We start from the raw sequence: 18,958 nt of genomic DNA, 5'->3' as shown, positions 1-18,958 counted from the left end.
TCCGACAGGGAGTATCCGTACACCGCAAAACCCCTAACAACGGGGAATGTGTGGTAGCAAACACGAAACCACCAAAGCTCTGCTGAGCAAGGAGTCGATCCCTCACCCAGTGGAATTTGCTGAAATCCTGAATCATCATTTCTTTCGTAAAATGATTAATCTCAATAGTTGCACGTTGGTGTCCAATCTAAGAGGAAATTGATCCAGATGTGTAGCATCAGTCACTCATTAAAAAAACAGGAGTTTTCATTGGAGTTGTTTAAGTGAGACAATGTGGCTTTTGCAGCAACCTCTGTGATTGAAAGTGGTAGTTACAGGACAACATGTGTATCTGTCATTTCCTCTCCATGTACCTTTTCCGCATCATGTCTTAATGTAGTACTACAACAGCATAAGTTGAGAACAATCATAACGGACCAATTCGGATCCGGTTCGCTAAGATTAGCCCACATAAGCTACTGGTCAAATAACACCAATGAAGGCTGTAGCAGCATGGAGTACATTTGAACATTTGAAAAGTGTTCCTCCTTTAAAAGTGATTGTGTAAGTTATGAAAATAGCTGTCAGGTTCAGAGTAAACATGATGGAGAAGGAGGGCTATGTCGGAGCAGTCGGCGCCAAGTCCCCTGCAGAGCCCGTAGTCCTTTTTAGTAAAGGTACCAGGGGGCTGCAAAACTTAATGAACAATGTAAAAATGGACGTCTTCATTGCCCATGTTCAAAGCCTGTGTATCATATGAGAAAATCATAGCAAAATGAGACCCAGAGGCTTCAGCCTTGGCTTAACTATACTATATTGCAGTAAAAATGTCATTTTTTTCACTTTGCCTTCATATGCGCTGAAAGGCTTTTCTATATTTTTGGCTTCCCAGGAGTAATCACTTTCAATTGTATGTTAACACCACAGCATTCTCCAAGAATGCTGTATCAGGTACACAAATGATTTCCACATGGGGCCCAGTGGTTTCTTGCTTATCCCTCACTCTCAAAACGCTCTGCCCCAACATGGAGAAAAACATTCATGGATTACAAAATCCTCCTGTTATGCATTCTCACACACGCACATGCATATAAAGAGCTGTGAGCTCGACTTCCACATTGCCTTTGTCACAGCCCATTTGTGAGTATTTGCATATAGTAGCATGTAACTTAAGCAAAAATACAAATTAATAATCACCTCTGTATTGACACATTCCTGTGAACTAAGAATTGTTTCACGGCCTAGCTCTAACTAAAACAACTAATAAAAACCTGTTGCATTTAAAGAGCATTTTCCTGTGCATGCGTTGGACCGCAGCCGTCAGAGAACAACATGAAGACACTAATGGAAATTAAAGATCTCGTGTCAAAGGAAAGTGTAGCATTTCATGCAGATGGATGTCTACTGGACGGCTTGTATTTTCCTAAGCCGTGATAATGTGTGGCCAGTGTGTTTTTGTGGAGACCAGCAGGCCTGCATCACAGCAAACGTCTCCCCTTGTCAGTGGTGGCAGACAGAGCACAGCTGACAGCCATCATGTAACCCTACAGAGCTGTTGCTGTGTGTCTAATGAGGTCGGAGATCAGGGCTTTTGCAGAGCCAAAACTTTTCGCATCTTTTGAGTCTCGAATGAGCAAGAAGATGCAAAAATGGTATACAGACGCAAAGCAAGCTTAGGTAGGCCTGATGTATGTTGTGCGCTCTGGGGGTGGATCATATCCACCAGCCTGACTGCACATGGCTGTGACCCCAAGGAGTCCCAGGTTCTCTCTCCCATTGACCTCCATGAAATGTCACTTGCCTCTAATACATCGTACATACTGCTGGAAGAACAATCACCAAGCCAAAACTCTCTTCTTTTTTTCTTCTCAAAAGACCAAAATAATATTTTTTAGAAACCTACAATGGAGCTAATTTTCTGCGACCTTGATCACCTTTTTACAGGATGTTTAAATGTTAAATCCTAATGCAGTTCTACAACTTTCCCAGCACCTCATTTAGGACTGAGCCTATATGAAGTTTACATATTAATGAGGATAGATCAACCACACATTTAAAGTAACTTTTATAAGTGTTCCCTGAGAAAAGTGTTCAGACAAAAACTGGTGACAATAACATTTGCAGACTTAATAGCTTATGTTATAAACAGGCTTTTAAATATGCCCTCGAGAGCTGCATACATGGAGCATAAGAGCCATGTCCCAGACTACATTTAGCATCCTTCTCAGTTTATGATCAATGGGGAAGGAAAAGTTAATGGTGTCACCAGTAAACACATGATGGGATCTATTCCTTATACTTTCAAAAAAGGAACTTCCCGGTCACAATTTTTTAGAGTCTCTATAACTCATGCACACCTCCCCAACATATAGGGAAATCTAAGGGAAGCATGTTTGGTAAACTATGTTGGACAGTCCTTAAAAGTAGGGATCAACTATGTATGCACCACAACTACTGATGCAACACTCTCAACGTGTAAGTTAACTTGCCTTTCACACACATTTCCCATTCTGTGCCTCTCCGGTGGCAAAGTCGCTGTGGTGAGATCGTAGAGTAGAGTCAAGAGGAGCTGCTTTTGAGCTTAATACTTCAGAACAGAAACCCATTGCCAGGCCTCCCTCACTCTGCTTTCCATCTGAGAGGCTGTTTCCTGGGGCTAATTGGACTCTTGATTCGGCCCTGCCAGTCCTGGTTTCCTGGTCCCAGTGCTGTGGGCTCGCTGGACGCAGACGGGCTGCCTGGAAAAGCTTCACAGCACACAATGGCCATTGGCCAGCGGAACCCTGCCGCCTTTTAAAATGCCAGATGATGCCAGAGATGAGCTCTCCTCAGCGTGACCCATCGCTCCCGATTGGTGCTGGGACATGTTCTATTCTTTCCCCCGCCAGTTCACACAGAGAGACACGTGTTTCTTTCACCAAGAGGAGTCTAGACCCAATCAGCCACCAAAAAATTTAGCACATTAACATCATCGGAGAGTTTATCCATTCTCACATCATCTATTGAGCGCTTACTGCACTTTCCATCCCCCCTCCTCTGTTTGCAACACTTCTCCTAATTTCTAAACAGCCTTTTGCGATTTCCCCAAGCTCAGAGGAGGATTACAGCTGTATGATAATTCATCTCAAACATTTGGCAAGCGTTCATTTACTTTACTGCTCATATGGCTTTACTATGTGATGGGCAGGAAACGTACTGTTCAATGTCCTCTTGGCATTATAAAACGACAGAATACTGGACTAACAGTGGATAAAATAAAAGTGCTTCCTGCAAATACCATTACAAACCTATGTTACACGACTTTCTGTCATTACGAACATGAAAGCTTGATTGTCAGTCCCCCGGGTTACGAAACCAACCTTTGTTTGTCTGCTGAGTCTGAGGAATTCCTCTTGAGTCGACCAAGTTGTATTTCTTAACCTCAGAACGCATTGCGAGGCCTTCACAGTTAGGAAAATCTATTTTCACAAAACTTTCTGGCAATGGTGCGTGAAACAGGTTGCATCACAAGAGATGATCTCTATTTTCACACAGGGGGGGTATTTAGTTGGCAGTGGGCTGCTCTGCTCTTGGACCTTTGGCCTAACTTGTTTTTGTTAGCAACAAAACTAACAGCCCTTACAGAGTGACAGCTTATGTAAATAGTCAGCACTACAGTATATTTATATGTACAGTATATATTCCTCTTCAACCAATGAAAGTATTAGCTCTTTCTTTTATGTTTGTACATTTTTGCAGTTTTGGTGACAAGAGGTGGGGATGAACACATTATTAGAGTAAGGAATATAGGAGTAGTAGTTGGAGTCAGTAACAACCAGTCCCCACATACTGTATATAATTAATGGATGTGTGGTCTTTTGGCGGTCGGCATTTGTTTTCTTTTGCAACCAGAAGAGACACGAGATCTAAGAAGAGCAATGTTAAAACCAAAAGGTTAAGATTTACTCCCATGGACTGAAACCACACTCTGAAAGGGTTAAAGTTCTAAGCTGAGCGCATCTGAAGAACAGACAAGACCACTGTAGTGACCTGTCAATCAAAAGTTAGCCCCACCCGAAAGCATTCCTGCTTTATGGTCTATTTGACTCTAAATGGGACCATGATTTACAAAATGAAAACCATGCTGTATCAAAGAGGACTCGTAACTGGTGATTGAGACCATAAACTGGTGGATGTAGGGAGAGGGGGGAGGGTGGGGTGGGGGGGGGGGGGCAGGCTGGAATTCCTCAGCAAGAGGTTATAGAAATTCACCTCATCCGAAGTGCCTAAAGTTTCAAAATTCAATTTCACACCCCCTACATATGTGTTCAATGTTAGAATGGTCAATGGATCTTCAATATTGCATCAGCTGTGGAAACATCGGAGCCACACTGTGATCCTCTGTCATATTTTAATAAAATCCAAAAGGGTCTGGAGATTTGTATGTGAGGTTTTCAAAAAATTTCACAATGTCAGTTAAGATTAAATTGCTCCCTTCAGAAGATTTGAATGATAAATGAAGTCTTTGGCATGGAGCTCTGAGCAGAGGGAAAGACAAGTGAGGACATGCTGTGAATAACCTGCTGAGTCTTCCTCTGCAATCTGAACTACAAGTGCGTTTTCCTTTTATTTTCTTTGGAGAAAACTGCTTGTGTGCGTGTGCCAACTAAATCCACTTAAAATCTCCTTGCGTCTGTGATAAGACGTGGTCTTAGCGCAGTTTAGTGCCAAATTGACCACCACAATTCCATCACGCCAACTAACCATTATTACACAACACCTCTCCTCCCACCTCGGCGCAAATACTTTTCTTTTGTTGCCGGAAAACTACCAAAGGGGCAGAGATTAAAAAAAATACTAGAGCCGCACCAGAGGAAAATGTATTTTGGGGTCTGTCAACTGAGCATGCAGCAGGGGAGATATAGTGAGAGAGAGTTTGTTAAAGCCCCCGGTGGGTGCCACACTCCCCTGGTTCAAATTCCTGAGGTTTTCAGTGATCTGGAAGGCCTCCAGCTAATTTAGCTTTCAGGCTTTCCCCTCTAATTCTTTGCGACTAATTATAGCCTTATTTCTGCAATTACACTGATAAACTCTGCTGAGCTTGGCAAGGTTAGCTGTTACCCCGACCCCTCCCCCCTAGGGCACCGCCCTCCGCCATCTTTCCCTTTGTTGCTTCCCGCCGCAGTAAATACACTAAAAATAAAATCCACCTGAGTTCTACAGCAGAGCCGGTCTCTTCGGCCCCAGTATTTACTGCCTCTGGTGACACCGACAGGAGCGTTAGAGGTCAGACAGATGCGGCGCACACGGGGGATTTGAACAGTTATGTCTGAAAAAGCTCAACACCCCAAAAGGGATATTATTCGATTATCGGTTGAGCGCAACACAACATCATCACCAAGAAGTGGTCTCGCGTATTCATATTGGATCCAAGAGGATTTCATGTTTTAATTAGGCCCGCCAGCACCGTCTCAGCTCATGCATACAGATGGGACACCGGGAGAAGAGGAAAAGCAAGCATAGAAATATGATGAGGTATAAGGGCCGTCTAGACCGTTTGCTGGGACTCTTTTTGTTTTTCAGCCCATGTGAATGTTTATTCTTTTGAAATGAAGCGAGCGGGCTCCATCAAGGGAAAAGGGGTGGTCCCTCCTCAATACGACTGGGTCAGTTTGCCTGTCAAACGTTCTGTGGCCGTCCTCCTTTGAAATGACCAGTTGTGTCATATTTGTAGAAGCTTAGAAATAAAGGCCGGGGATGTAGTGTGAAGGATGGTTTTTACCCATGTTTAGAGAGCAGGACATTTTGCAATAGCTAAGCTCTCTTTTATATTTCTTTCTTCTTCAGTTTACTTAATCTCAAAACGTTGTACAGCTAAGTGAAGTACAGAATATTTTAGTATGTAATATCAGCTGAAATAAATGCTGGGCGTCACTAAAGCCGAATAGAGAACATGCAGTCATCATTTACCATCACATTGCACAGAGCTGAGATAACACGGGAGCTCCTTTTGTGCTTTAACACTTTTAACCCTCTCTCTTTCTCAAGGTGTCCGAGGGCTCAGAGGTCCACTTCCAGCCGGGAAACTTCTCCCTCTCCTGCCAGATCCAGAAGGAGACCCTTCCCCATGTCAACGAGCACCTCCTTAAGTGGGCCCAGAGGAAGTACAGGGCCGTCACCTCCTTCTCTGAGCTCAGGACGACTCGAGACATCTTCATCAAAGTCGGAGAAGGTAGGTGCTAGATTCCCAAAATTCCCAACTTATCTCCCGGGGCCTCGAGGCGCGCCTTGCCCATTCTCCTCTCTGCTCCCGTAACTTAACTTAGCTTTGTGTTTGAAACCAGGCTAAAGGTTTACAGGCTCAGCTCTTGGAAAATAATTTCCTTCCCTCAACAAGCATTTGCCCTTTTACTGTTTCACAGGATACCCGTGGTATCAGGGAGCTGCTTATAGCCTCAAGAACTGTTGCAGCCCAACAGTAGAAGGACTGAATGATGGAACATATCCGTTGCCCATAGTTATTCATGAAGATGTTGAGCACTGCCTGATGTAAAGGTGCACAGTGGTGTTGTCTTGTCAACAAACACAAATTATGTTTACATTAATTAACACAAACCATCGTTTGTGTCCTTGAGGTCCCCGTCGGTTAATGGGTGAACTGGGAAGAATTTGGTGGTCAAATATTCAGGTTGCTATTTATTACTTTAGAGCGTTAATTTGGTATCAGACAGACAGATGGATGGAAATGTCTGTAATCTGTCTCTTCGGTGGGGGTATACTTATTACCAGAGGTGGGAACAAGTCACTGTCATGCAAGTCACAAGCAAGTCTCAAGTCATTGCCCTCGAGTCCCGAGTCAAGTCGAGTCAAAGACGAAGCAAGTCCCAAGTCGAGTCACAAGTCAAAGCCAACAAGTCTCAAGTCGAGTCACAAGTCGTACCATTTTATTTTCGAGTCATTTCGAGTCATTTTATTATAGTGGGGACGGGGAACCCTGGGTGATGGTGCGCTGCCTCACAGACCTAGACTACGAAGGGAAGGGTAATGGTGGATCGACTGTGACTGTGTTATAGTACTGTAACGCTCACCCCAATGCTGCAGCGTAAATAAGGAGGCGATGACTGGCTTGCAACTCCACTGCATTTATTTATATAAAAAAACTCAACTTCGGTCACTGTTGGCCGTCACCACGCCGAACGAACACTTCCGCATACACGGCCCCCCAAAACTCGGGTTGTCTCGCGTAACTACAGCTGGTAACAGCATAACGTGAACACATGCAACATCTGCATAACTGATTAACTAATAACTTTAACTCTGCTCATTACACTACTTTAAAACGGACGTTGACATAATGTTGGCGAGGATTTCCATCGGAGTCTGAATTCGGGTTCAAAAATCCCGATGTTTGTAACCATGAACGAGCTGTCTCGTTGATACGGTCAAATGGACTGCAGTGATTGGATGTCGTGCAGGCAGCGCGCGCTCTCTGCATTCAGGTGGCGCACATTTTTTTGACAGATGCAGATAAACAGAGCGGCGCGGTGGTGTGAAAATGTTTTCCCCCAGTTTTCATGGGAAGTAGCAAGTCTTCTCGAGTCAGAAGGCTCGAGTCCAAGTCAAGTCACGAGTCATCGGTGTTTAAGTCCAAGTCGAGTTGCAAGTCTTTGTACGTTTTGTCGAGTCGAGTCTCAAGTCATCAAATTCATGACTCGAGTCTGACTCGAGTCCAAGTCACATGACTCGAGTCCACACCTCTGCTTATTACTAATATATTATGGCCATAAAAAGCTGAGCTCATATACCACAGATAAACACTAATAAAGCAAGCAAAGATAACACATCACACCTACAGCCTACATAGGTTGACCAAATGTCACTAGAAAAGAACGCGGAGGCACGAAGGTGTTAGATCATCGGCACCATATTTTTCCACTAAGTATGGTGGAGCGGAGGGAGGGGGCGGGTGAAGAGGGGGCTGAGATACATCTCCTCACGTGGACTTTTCTTTCCACTGGCTGGCCCATCCCAGCTCTCTGCCGGGCCATCTTGACTTTTAATGAGCATCCTTCCCCACATGGAAACAAAACAAGGCTCATGTCCGGAGAGAAGGAACCGCTGATAAGCTCTCCCTCCTCCGTCTCCCTTCCCCTGCTGTCTGTTGCCGGGGAGCACAGAGTGGTTGCTCAGCCTGCGAGGGGCTGTGGTTTGGAATAAAGCCCAGAGTGCCATTGTGTTAAGCTCAAGCAAAGAGCCGTAGTTTTTATGGGTGCCTCGTGGAGATGGACAGATCCCAGCTCTGCTCGGGCGACCAGGTCTCCTCTCACTACCGGAAAAGAAGGTGCCAACCGTCAGTTGAACGTCCGACGCTTTGTTTGCTAAATAAGGAAGCAGCTGTCTTGTGTTTTTCTCTCAGTGCTGAGAAAGGGTGTGATTTTTTTAGCATTAAACACTCATGAAGGTGGAGGAAAAAACACCACACTGATATAAAAATGTTTTTATGAATATCGTTGTCCTGTTAAAGTTGAGGAATTTTCTTCAAAACATTGCTTACTTTTACCACGTAAAGGCCAGAAAATACATCTCTGTGTTGATAAGAAGACAGGTCATGCCAAGCAGAGCGTGGGCGACCTCGCCCACCAGCGGGCCGGCCTCAGTCAGTGCTGAGATGATGGGAACACCAGCTGCAGGGCTGTGTGGGGATGTGAGCAGGGAGACGGTCGGTCAGCTGCAACGAATGGGTCAAACAAAGCAAACATCCACCTTGCCCAAGTCTCTGTGAGGGGGGGCAAAGTGCTGTGTTTCTCCTTATGGGAGGTCAAAATAGCTACGAGGAACCGCCGACCAGTAACGCAAACAATCTTCCCTCTTTCAGATCACGTTTTTTCTGACACCTGCAAGATTGATACCAAGTTCCTGTCTCTGAACTACCTGGGCGGCTACGTGGAGCCACAGGCATCAAAGGGTTGTGTCTTATCCGGCCCAGACAAAGACCAAGAGGTCCACATCGTTGAGCTCCAAGCCCCCAACTCCAGCAGGTGAGCGGCCAAAGCCAAGAATCCATGTTGTCGTAGTTTATTTTTGATGTCAAGATGGTCTGACTAAGCTCCAAGATGTTTGTTTTGGAAGGCATCTCACATGAAGGCAGGGAGGTGCGGGGGCCGGGGTGGTTGCTCTTCACTCTGTGTTCTTTTTGAGAAGGATATTTCAAAACTGAGTGTCGGAGTCCAGTTTTGCCAGAAAATGTCCTCACTCCCCCAGTGGAGTGATTATTCAGTTCTCCCAGAAGACAGCAGGATCAGTAACTATCTGGCCTGTCGTGCATAAGTCTGCGTTTTTTTGGGGGGGGGGAGGGAATGTTTTTTTAATTAGTTGGCCAGACACAGCAGGAGCGATAAGACCACGTAGACCTCATTGTTCAAAATTCATTTTTGTTCCCTCCCCACATTTTTCCCTGCAGTGCCTTCCAGGTGGACGTCATAGTGGATCTACGACCTGTGGAGGACGATGCCCCGCTGCATCGCAACGTCGTCTTGCTGCTCAAGTGCGCCAAGTCGGTCAACTGGGTGATTAAGGCCCAAAGGGTGATTGGAAAGCTGGACGTGGTGGTAAGCATGGCAACACAGGAGCTCCTCATTAAGGGACATCTTCACCACTGAGATTTGATGCCACAGTGGCTCCCGTGTCATCTCGCAAACAGAAATGGCATCACTTTGTTTCAGCTGCGGGACAATTTCATCACCACAGACTTTTTTTGTGCGTCAAATCAGCGCCTGGTGGGGACAATGGGTTGCCGGGGAGCTGTGAAATTCTATGACGGCACCTCCTGGCAGTGTCAATCAGAGAGACAGGGGAGGGGGAGAGAAAGAGCGAGAGTGCTGGGGGTGTCGCACATGTTTTTCAGAGGCAAGACTACTTCAGCTGCACATGGAGCCTAAGCTGCTGAACCCCATCCGTGTCCGTGGCTTTTCTACAGTGCATTAATAGCAAAGGAGATGCACTAATGTTGTGCATTTATCAAAATACTTCATTTGTCCTATGACTTTTGGTGTCTTTGATGGAATGCCGTAGCTAGGCCTGTGCTAATTTCGGGCAGAGGTGTGCGGGGAGTGTGCTGGGTTTCCTCACTGTGTAAACTCAGATGCCGAGTCGTTCATGAATGCCATCCAGAGCCTGTCGTACGCACACCAGCACAAGTGACCGTAGTGCTTGTGGTGGACATGGATTGTGGTGGAAATTTAAAGTATTTTCACAAGTTTCAAAAAAACGGCAATGGTTTGTTTGTTGCTGCAAAATCCGTCCCCAATTTAAAACCTCACACGGATGGGCAGTCTGGACACAAAGCCAAATGTCTGTCAGTTAAGACTCTGGCTAGCAGCGTCACACAGGATGCTGTGCTTGTGCAACCGGTGTTTGGGGGAGTGACAACAATTTATGTGATTTGATAACCTCATAAACCTGGGGCCTTGCTTCTGTCAGAGAGCTGGTTCTCCTCAGCATTGCTCAAGAGACGCAAATGTGCGGGAAACGGCCTTGAGAATGAATCTGTTCTGCATGTTAGTCAGCAGGGCAAGACACGATAATTAGGATCAAATTAACATGTGGGGTTCTCAGCACGGATCGAGCGCCATACGCCCATTACCTCACACCTATGCACATGATTCACACTTGCAGAATGAGAGCAGGACTGTACTTGAAGTTGGAAAAAACTGTGAAGCAATGAATAATTTATTTTGTTCCTGAAAGTCTTAAAGGAGCTTTTGTAAATATGTACTCTTTTAGAAATGACAACTTGTTTTTCATTTTATCAAGATATGTTACAACTCTGCTGTTGTTTTCCACAGGCCTCTGATACCGTGAGTGTCAGTCCGAATATGGAGAGACTGATGCAAGTGTCAAAATTCCCCAAAGAGCTCTTGCCTTCGGGGCCACAAGCCTTGATCAAGTGGGCAGGGGATCGCGGCTACGGCCCAGTCACGTCTTACACAAGCACTCCTTTGGCTAACCACTTCAACATCCGACTCAGAGAGCTAGGTAAACTGAAGAAACAGCCTCAGAATGATGTTGTTCTAAAGCAGATATATAAATAGCATGGACAGGTCAACTGTAGCTTGACATTTAGCAGCTGCTGCAATTGTTTCACAACTATTATTGGACATTTTACAATTCTTAGCCAATATGGCAAATGAAGCTCAGTCTGATTCTGATTCTTATAGAGGAACTAGCGTAACATTGTGGGAGGGTTTTATAGTCGTGGTCCTGTGTAATTTCCCTGCCTGTTAAATCAGCCTCATGAGGTTCCAACAATGTGTGCCTTCCAGATGTGTTGGATCCTCTGGGAAGCAGGTTGCCTCCAGAGCTCTCCATCCTGCACGACTCCAGTCCCCATCCAAGACCTGGAGCTTCAGCCCGGCGCTCCAGTCTGCCCTTCCCCTTCCCCTTCCCCCTTCCCTCCTTTTCGGACCACCCGCCCTGGGAAAACAGGGAACCCGAGGAGCATCAGGGCGTCCTGAGTGTCGGCATCAGCGTGCAGTGTGAGGACACGAGGATGGTGGTCAGCATCAATAAAGAAAGCCTGCAGGTGAGCGGCATGCACAGCCGAAAAAATACAGAAAGTAGAAACACATTATCTACAAATACCGTATAACATTAAAGAAACCTTAGAATTATTTACTACCAAAAATATTAATTTATTGGATTTAATAACAAGATTTAAGACAATGTAACTGAGCCGGATTTAAAAAAAAATTATAAATAGTATTTTATTATTTTTTCTGTCAAGCAGCTATTTAATTCATCATAAAATTGTTAGAGCACTGAAGCAAACAGTGGAAGAATGTTCCCATCCAGTGTGACATAGACCAATGCTTGATAACACTATCTGAGCAAAGAACAAAAGAAAGCTAATATTCCTTTTCCCAGACAAACTTAATGCAGTGTCAATAAAAAAAGCTCATTTCAATAAGTCGCATTTGCCAATGTTGTTTTTTGGGGGATTTTTTCACTGACTCTGTTCTTGCAACACAAACTTGATTTGAAAAGCTGTGACAGAATGAGCAGAAAACAACAAACATGGAGGACACAATGCCAGGTTCAGGACCCATAGGGGGCTGAATGAAGGCCTTCTGCACTGCGATTACAATGCCAACATAAACCTCTGTGTTGCTTTGTTTTGGATATCTGAGAAGTGACTTGGACTTTTTTATACTGCAATGCAAACACATCAAAAAGTCTACTTGGAGATTGAGAAGAGGTTCTTCAGCTGCAGAGGGACTGATAAAAGTCAGGTCTACAGAATTCAAATATAAAGAAGTACAGTGTAGAAGTACAATGGAAAATGTTCTCATGTTATGCAAAAACTAGCATTGAAGCAAGCCCGACGTTTCCCAGCATTTGGCGTCTGCGCAGTCAGCCCACATCACAGAATGGAAACTGGCATAGACTGTAATTAGGAGAAGCTGTGGCTGGAACTAGACCACCTTGTGGGATTTGTTTATTCCCGGGAACTCAAAGTCTCACACAACCGCTTTGGCATTATTGTATTCTGAAAATGAGCTAATAAAGGGAAAGTTTGTCTTTTTCATCCATATCCAATGTTGCCATTTTCTCTTACTTTTCCTCAGGCGAATGGGTTTATTCATGCCAACCTCACTCTCAACGACCCAGCTTGCGAAGCAACAGTCAATGCCACCCACTACACTTTGGAGACTCCTCTGACCGGCTGTCTGACCACCGTGTTTCCCATGCAGGGGAGCCCAATGGCCTTACACATCAACTCTGTGAGTACAATGAAGACAAGCACTAGTCATGCAGATACAGATGGTTTACCTGAAGCATTTCAGCATTGCCTGCTAGATTAAAATATAAATGCAACTGATACTAAGAATCATTGGGTTTTTCGGTAGATTAGAATGAGCTCCTCATAACTGCATTTATATATATTTTTAATTACTGGTTCCTACTAACTGTAATATAATGGGGTTTTGAGAAATAATATCACTTAGATTCCAACATGGGAAATCAACCACCGATGCCGACCTTGTCCCGCCATGCTTGACTACTCAAACTGGTTGGAAACGGTTCCTGAGTGGAAGCTAGTTAGCGCAGCATGCCAGCTTCTGTTTGGATTGAGTGCAATACAAACGTCTTAAACCACTGATGGTACATAAACAAGGCTCTGTGACCTTGTGGAGGACGAGGTATCAAATGACATCCTCCAGTCGGCAGAGCATGACGGAAGTTGGCAGCATGTTTCGTAGCATTGGCCAGCTATCAGACATCAAGAGCCTATTAGAAACAACCACTCGGTGGCTTGAAGCTTAAACACATTTCAACACGACACAAATTGGCTTTTCTTTTTTTGGATGAATAGAAAAGGGAAAAATATGACGAGTGTTGAAATACATTTTCATGTAGCTGCTGGTGAACAGGATTCAGCATTCACATCTTACATCCAAAGTTGTGTTCATTATTGTGGAATGCATTCATTCAGCGAGTTTGTTCTAACAAGCAAGGGATGAATCACATCCTCCCCAATCTTTTGAGATCTTTTGTGGGGAAAGTTTGGAACAACACATTTGCGGTGCAGTGCATTAGAAAACGTGGGCAGTTATCCAAGGTCATCTTTTGTGTAAGGACTTGGATGCAGGGATAACCTCTGACCTCTAGTCAAAAGGGATATAAATGTCCTTGTCCCTGCGCATTAAAGAAAATGTGTTTTGGCTGTTGTTCCTGCTGTCCTGCTTCATGTTAATTTTTTTCAGCAACGGCGCCAACGGCTGGTCAACTAACTCATTTGTTGCAATGTCACTGAGATTCTCCTCTCCCCTCATTAAATGTGAATTTTCAATAAGCAGCGGGCTCTTGTATCAGAGAAATGAAAAGTATGTATTTGTCTTCCTGTCCAGGACGAGTCCCCAAGCTGAAGCCACGTGACATTCACACATTTCAAATCCAACTCATTTGTTGCAGAATGTCTTTTGGCTAATCCTCTCAAACAATTTAAATAGCTGTGTCTTGGGCTCATAGAATAACTACCCACACAGGTCTTGAAAGGATTTACTGACGCTGCTTAGGTTTTAGTGAGTAACGTACTGCACGTCTGTGTGGATTGTAGGTTTTGATAAGCCATGCTGAGATCAAGGATGGGAGTGGCAGGCCGCAGGATTACGGGGATCTGGAATCTGGAGATGTGGTGTCCCCGAGCGACCGGGTGGAGACAGATAGGACCTTTACGGAGCCGGCAGAGCATCCGTCAGTCATAAAGGTGAGATTCATTGTGGCTTTGTCCCTGGGAGAGCAGCAGCCCATTGCAGGGTGAAGTCAAGAACAACAATGGAAATCATTCAGGGAAGAAACTCCATTTCCCAGTGTCCCGTGCTGCATGTAAAGACTCATCTTGGAAACTTCCTTTCTTTCCATGATATCTGTTATATAGACTTGACCTTGATGCTTCTCCATCTTATTTCCTCTATGAACGTATTTTCCCTCTGTCTCATGTGTCTCTCGTCTCACACTCCTTGTTCTTTTTTATACGTTTTTTCTTGCGTTCCTTCCTCGTTTGTGGTCAAACACTGACCTGCAAGGTGAAGGTGCTTAGCTCTGATGTCACGACCCCTCTTGATGTTTGTGTTGGCGTTGTCCCATTTTCCTCCTAGTTCAACTGCACGTACCGTAAGAAGCAGGAAACCTCAGAAACCCTTCCCAGGATTGTACCGGGGCCAGGAAAGCAACCGGCGGGCAACACAACCTTTAACATGGACTTGTACAACACACTGCCGTTCAACAAACCCTCCCGCCAGGCCTTCTACACCGTCTCGCATCAGCAGGAGGTCTTTGTGGAGGTAAGCCTTGTATTTTTTATAAATTATCGTCTCATGCCCAGGCACGTGCCACGCACGTTTGGCAGATTAATGTATTGTTTGTGTTATGCAACGTGTGCTTTTGCTCCCAAATGAAGGCTTTAAAACTGCTTTCTGTCTTGGACCTTAACTGCTTTGATCTCTATTTGTATTTTGTATAGCTGCGGCTTTCACCTCGTTGTGTTCTTTGTACCTCGCCCTCTCCTCTGTCTCCGTATACACAATTATGTAAGTCAGGTTAGAGCAAATACTTTTACTCTAAGGTCATTTGACAAGTTGATTCATGATTATATCAGCGGGAGGTGCTTCGCTGAGTCCGCTTGTTACAAAGGATTGTCTGTGTCTCTGTGTGCCAGACCTTTTTCAATGTGTCCACCATCACAGATATTCCAGGAAGGAGGAATAATAAGTTACGGTTTTAGATGGAAAAGACCTGAACAACATTCTAACAGAGACACAATTTGGAGAAATCTGTTGTCATCACCGCTCTCTATAGATTTTGCCACCAATCCAACAGATTCACTTTATTAGAAAATTATTAGAAAATGACAAAAAATGACTTAGATTGTAATTTTATCCCTTTTCTGTATAACATTATTAATTAGAGAGGCTTTTAAAGAACTTTAATGAAGTTTGGGTAATGCGCTTGCCTAGCTTTAGGTGAGAACACCACTTCCAAGTGGGTAAAGATGACCTAGAAGAAGTATTGAAGAGGCAGATGGTGCTAGTCATTACCAAACAAATTCACTCATCCATCATCTTAACTACACGAATGATGTATGATGAAGAATGAATGTTTCTTTTCTTCTCTCAAATGCGCTCCAGGTCTCATCAGCTGCATCAGATCCAGAGCTGGGGTTCATCCTCGTATCGTGCTTCATTTCTCCCAACTCCGACCCCAGTTTGCCCTACGACTACACTCTCATCGAGACCGTCTGCCCCACAGACGACTCAGTCAAGTTCTATCCTCAGAAGGATTTCCCTGTCCCTCACGCACCGGCAGAGAAGAAGAGCTTCAGCTTCACCTTCAACTCAAACTTCAACACGTCTCTGCTTTTCCTGCACTGCGAGATGTCTCTGTGCTCCAAGAGATCTCAGAGCAACCGGAGACTACCAACGGTATGCAGGATAATTCTATAGTAGTATGATCATGATATTATTACTATTATTATTTTGCCCATGCAAAGATTTTACGCTACATTATTTAATAGAAAGCATCGGTGTTGGGTTTTTTGTTCTGATTTCGGTCATTTGTTTGATTTCTAAATGTATTCTGCTGTCGGTGTAGCAATGGACATTTACTTATTATGGACATTTATTTAAAGAGAAAGATAAGAAATGTGAATTTTTCCTCAAAAAATCACAGTTTTTGAGTTTTTGGAGTAGATTTCTTAACTGTAAGTTTTTATTTAAAGTACATTCTGTCCACACAGTGCCTACAAACCGGTGAGGCCTGCGATTCCATTTCCGGGGACAACCTCCTGCCAATGATGATGAACAAAAAGACGTCTACCAAGCCGCTGGTTGTGGTGGATGGTCGATCAGAGGAAATAGGTGAGTTGAGAGCAAAGAAAAACGCGTCTCATGGCACAAGTTCAACATACGCACAAGTTTGGTGTTAACAGTGTTACAAATGGTGGATTAAGCTCTGACGTCCATTGTTTTGATTATTAAGTGTGATAAGGATACTGGAGGGAAGGAAGAAGCTGGCCTGAGGGCAAAGCGGCCAGAGAAAACTTGGATCCGATAATTTACCATTGGCCCAAAACTTCTCCGCATCTGGTCTTCATTGTGTGTGATTGTGTATGTGCCCACGTGTCTGTTTACATTAGCGCCTGTACACAATACTGTGTGTTTGTGTGTAAATACCGGCGAGTGGTCGACTGCATTAAAAGGGGTTCGTGCTAACGCTGAGGCTCAGCTTGGCTAGTCCAGGCTGAAGGAGAGGTGGAAAAAAAAGCAATTATACTGCACCAAGCACCAGTTGTTTCACTTACGACCTTCACTGGGGCCTCGCCTTTCCACCCGAGTGTGTGTGGGTGTGTGTGTGTGTGTGTGTGTGTGTGTGTGTGTGTGTGTGTGTGTGTGTGGAGAGTGGAGGTTGTGCTTTGGGATTCCAGCCAGACCCTAAAGGCCCCTGGACCTCACTTGTGGAGGCCCTCATGTATTTCCAAGTCTCCGGGGTTGTGATCGGAGGGGGGGAGCAGCATTGGGGAGGGGGGGGGGGCGGGAGCAACTACAGTTAAAATTAACGAATTATGATCTAAAATGACATGGGGTGATATCATAAGTGCCCGATCTCTGGTGGGCCGCTAGAGCATTTCAGATCAGCATCCCCTCTGAGCAATGACATCAACATAGTGGTCAGTTTGAACTGCACTGACTCATGGATTTAATATAAATCACATTATTTGAATCTGTGTGAGCTGGAGCATGACTAATGTATCAGCACAGCCGATACTGGTCTGTTCGAAGTTAGTGTGGATATATTGCAATGGTTTGTGCTTCAGCAGATGGGGACACAGACACGTATTTAATAGAGTGTCACATTCATAGTTGGCCGCCCACAGAGCACTGACAAGCAGGATTTTTGAAATGCTTTGAGCTTGAATGACACATTCTGCATAAAAAGACCCGTACAATTGAGATAGTGAAGTCGTTCCTCTGTTTGTTAGGAAAGGCCTAAGCGAGTTTCCAAATGAAGATGATGTCACGGCAGCTTCACATGATATCACTATGGTGATCAGTTGATAGTGAAATGAAATAGAGAAAAGGACCCATTGTGGGGATTAACCAGGTACTGGAATTGGGCAAGTGGCTGTGATATGACCTGAAAAGCTTTTGGGCTGTCAGTGAGCGTTTTACTGTTGATGAAGAATCAATTTATCCGGTAAAATGAAAAGGCAAACAAATCCATTGGAATATTTTTTTACTAAATTATTGATATATTGTGTTTAATATCAACCCAGACAATCCGGTATCAGTTGGCGGTAGCGTGAGTCCTGAGACAGGACTGATCAGAGGGGGGGCCGGGGGGTTTCATGGGATGCAGTCACTTTTCAGCACAGAAGTCCCAGTTGTGATGTTAGAGAAGCTGCTGAAGCTATTGCTGCAACTTCCAGTAATGAGTGAGTGAGCTACACTGCACCGGATCAGGTACTGCCAACCACGTTGCTATGCCAGGTCTGCAGGGCTTATTTTCCATGGTACAGATAAAGTAAACACAAAAATGCAATAAACAGTGAAAAAAACCCTTCTATTTAAAAGGCATTTCTTGTGCTAGGAAGGTAAGCGAAACAAGCTGCCTTTTCAAGGGCTGCAGTTCAGCACTGGACACTATCCCAAAGAGCTCAACTTGATCTACAAATCAAAGAGGGACACGTTTAGCCAACGTGGTGCATGGAAAAACATAAATGCCTCAAAGTAGATTCAATGCTTTACGATACATTTTACTGGATCTGGTAAAATTCAGGAAAGGTTCAAAAGTATCATGTGAGAGGCTGGCAGTGGATTACATTGTTGCACCATTAAAGTCTGGAAAAAGATGCAAAACCAATAAGGAGAGGTTTATTTAAATCACATTTAACAATAATGTGTACGGTAATGTAATTTAACTCAGTATTCACATCTTACATCCCAAGTTGCCTCAGCTAAATGATAAATGTAAATATCTGTACCACCCTAAAATCGTCTTAATGAGGTATTCACATTGGTTCCCTTGGTTTAATTTGCTCATCAAGACAATCATTCGAAATGAAAACCATGTTTTATGTTTTTTAAAGTGGAAATGTAATCGGCCCGAAGCATAAATCCATACACTACATAAGCACCCGTATACAAGCAGGGCGCTAATGGCAGACCAGAGGGTGGGACAACCTTTTTTTAAGACACTTAAAAGTTCCCCAGTGGGGTATTTACTGCCTTGTTTTATGTTGTAGAAATAACATGTTGAAATAATCTTAATCTTTAATCTCTGCCACCAAACCAAAAGACAATTAAAATTGCAAAAATGCTGAGTCATTTTTTTGGTTCAAAAAGCGACAGTGAGGAGAGTCGTGTAAACCTCCCCACACTAAATATAACGTTTGTGGCCGAGACTTTGATGGCCTCTTCTTTGCGCCCACAGCATTACAGACTTG

General features: G+C 44.3%; 1 protein-coding gene across 2 annotated transcripts in view; it reads left to right on the top strand.

Moving 5' to 3' along the window:
• Nucleotides 1-18,958, top strand: part of tgfbr3 (transforming growth factor, beta receptor III) — a 58,953-nt gene that overhangs the window by 29,724 nt on the left and 10,271 nt on the right. For both annotated transcript variants that reach the window (XM_037469751.2, XM_062563233.1), the window contains exons 5-14: nt 6,007-6,190; nt 8,834-8,996; nt 9,419-9,566; nt 10,803-10,992; nt 11,280-11,539; nt 12,582-12,737; nt 14,075-14,224; nt 14,616-14,801; nt 15,645-15,938; nt 16,253-16,373. In XM_037469751.2, coding sequence (XP_037325648.2) covers nt 6,007-6,190; nt 8,834-8,996; nt 9,419-9,566; nt 10,803-10,992; nt 11,280-11,539; nt 12,582-12,737; nt 14,075-14,224; nt 14,616-14,801; nt 15,645-15,938; nt 16,253-16,373 — 1,852 coding nt within the window. The remainder of the gene's footprint in view (nt 1-6,006; nt 6,191-8,833; nt 8,997-9,418; nt 9,567-10,802; nt 10,993-11,279; nt 11,540-12,581; nt 12,738-14,074; nt 14,225-14,615; nt 14,802-15,644; nt 15,939-16,252; nt 16,374-18,958) is intronic.

Source organism: Pungitius pungitius, chromosome 7 (assembly GCF_949316345.1).
Source record: "Pungitius pungitius chromosome 7, fPunPun2.1, whole genome shotgun sequence".
Lineage (NCBI taxonomy): Eukaryota > Metazoa > Chordata > Actinopteri > Perciformes > Gasterosteidae > Pungitius > Pungitius pungitius.
This window is presented reverse-complemented; position numbering and strand designations above follow the sequence as displayed.